This window comes from Echinops telfairi, unplaced genomic scaffold, assembly GCF_000313985.2.
Source record: "Echinops telfairi isolate 266 unplaced genomic scaffold, ASM31398v2 ScPeMD7_443;HRSCAF=831, whole genome shotgun sequence".
Lineage (NCBI taxonomy): Eukaryota > Metazoa > Chordata > Mammalia > Afrosoricida > Tenrecidae > Echinops > Echinops telfairi.
This window is the reverse complement of record NW_022104341.1, coordinates 83,177,732-83,179,396: the sequence shown is the minus strand read 5'-3', so window position 1 is coordinate 83,179,396 and position 1,665 is coordinate 83,177,732. Positions and strand designations below refer to the sequence as shown.

General features: G+C 41.4%; 1 protein-coding gene across 1 annotated transcript in view; it reads right to left on the bottom strand.

Annotated features, from left to right (window-relative positions):
• The window catches only part of ZSWIM5 (zinc finger SWIM-type containing 5), a 77,861-nt gene extending 76,976 nt beyond the window's left edge, over positions 1-885 (bottom strand). Inside the window, exon 1 of the mRNA XM_045291770.1 lies at positions 880-885. Within this exon, the coding sequence (XP_045147705.1) occupies positions 880-885 (6 nt within the window). The remainder of the gene's footprint in view (positions 1-879) is intronic.
• Between the last annotated feature and the right edge of the window lie 780 nt (positions 886-1,665).

Sequence of the window (1,665 nt, the reverse complement as noted above, 5' to 3'; positions counted from 1 at the left end):
ATGTATGGATTGTGATGAATTGTATGAGCCCCCAATAAAATGACTTAAAAAAAAAAAGGAAAAAAAATGGACAATCTCAGAAATCCTATATAGTGTTGCCGAGTTGGAATAGATTCAATGGCAGAGGGTTTGGCTGACGGGAAGGAAGCCTGTCCTTTGGTACGCAGAGGCCCTATATCTAAAATCATCCCAATCTTGGTAAAATACAGGCACTCTGGTGGGGTAGCAGTTACATGTTGGTCTGCAATCCGGTGGTCAGCAGTTCGAAACCACCAGCAGCTCCACAGGAAAAAGACTGGGTTTTCTACTCCTGTAACAATTACAGTCTCGGAACCCCACGGGGAGTTGCAGTGAATTTTAAGAGTTGTGGTAAAATAGCCGCAGCTGAGAACCAGTGGGTGCAGAGCAGTATTGAAGCTGCCCTGCTGGTTGCGCAGAGTCCTGATGGTCAAGAGCAACTAGGAGAGTTGAGTCGGACCCTATACAGGCCAAGAGGAGAGAACTGATGGAAGAGATCAGCTGAGAGAGCTGGTTGGAAGCTGTCCTGTGCTGAAGAAGGGAGGGAGGTGCTTTGGGTTTTATTTTAAATTGAAACCCCAGGTCTATCAGCTAACAAGTGATAAAACTGGAGTTTGGATCCAGGCCTGAGCGACTAACTCCAAAGTCCATTTAAAAAAAATTATATTACACTACCTTCAAAAGCTACCACTTGCCTGTCAGTTTGTAATACTGTGGTGGCTTGCATGTTGCTGTGATGGTATATGCTGTGCCATCAGTATTTCAAATATCAGCAAGATCACTAGGACCAAGAACAGACTATGGCACCTAACAGTAATAATAAGAACTTTTAAAAGATTCCATGCACTGCTCAATACTCACCTTCATGACATGATCACTGAAGATAGGGTGCTAGAGCAGAGTGTGGTGAAGAAAGGAGATGGTGTTCGGCTATCAACTGGAATAATGTCTCGGGTCTTAAGGCTTGTATTCATACAAGCAGCTGTCTAAGTGAGGCATCAACTAAGTCCACACGGAAGAAGACACAGCCTATGTGATGCAGAGATGACAATAACAAAATCCAAATATGATGAAGGGAAAAGTATCAGAGCTTAAATTGTGAGCACCCAATTTGTAGAAGGTTATGGAGGACAGTGGGGTCCCACAATCCATCTGCAGAGTATCTATTCAGATTAAGCCTCAACCAGATCCCTTCTAGCCACAGTGTAAACCACTTTACTATCACAGAGATTATTGTAAACTTGATTATGGTGGATAGAACTAAGGTATAATATGATACCTGGTCAGTGGGCCTCCCTCTTAACCTAACCTGAATTTGCTCCAGGTTTAAATATTTCTCCCTTGATCCATGACAGAAAATTTCTCTCTGACTTATTTTAATATTGCTGGTGGCCTTTTCTTTCTTCCTCTTTATTTTTATTTCATTATTTTTTCTTTCTGTTTTGTTCTTATTTGCTATGTTATATTTCCCAGTTTATGAAACACAGAAAGAGTGGATGCATAGAGACAATAACTGATGCAATGGTTTACTGGGGAGAGACAAGAGGGAGAGGAGCAAGCAATGAATGAGGGAGGGGGAAAGTGCATACACAACTATTTTTAAAAGCCACTTAACTATGAAAGTATATGATATGTGAATTTTCTATA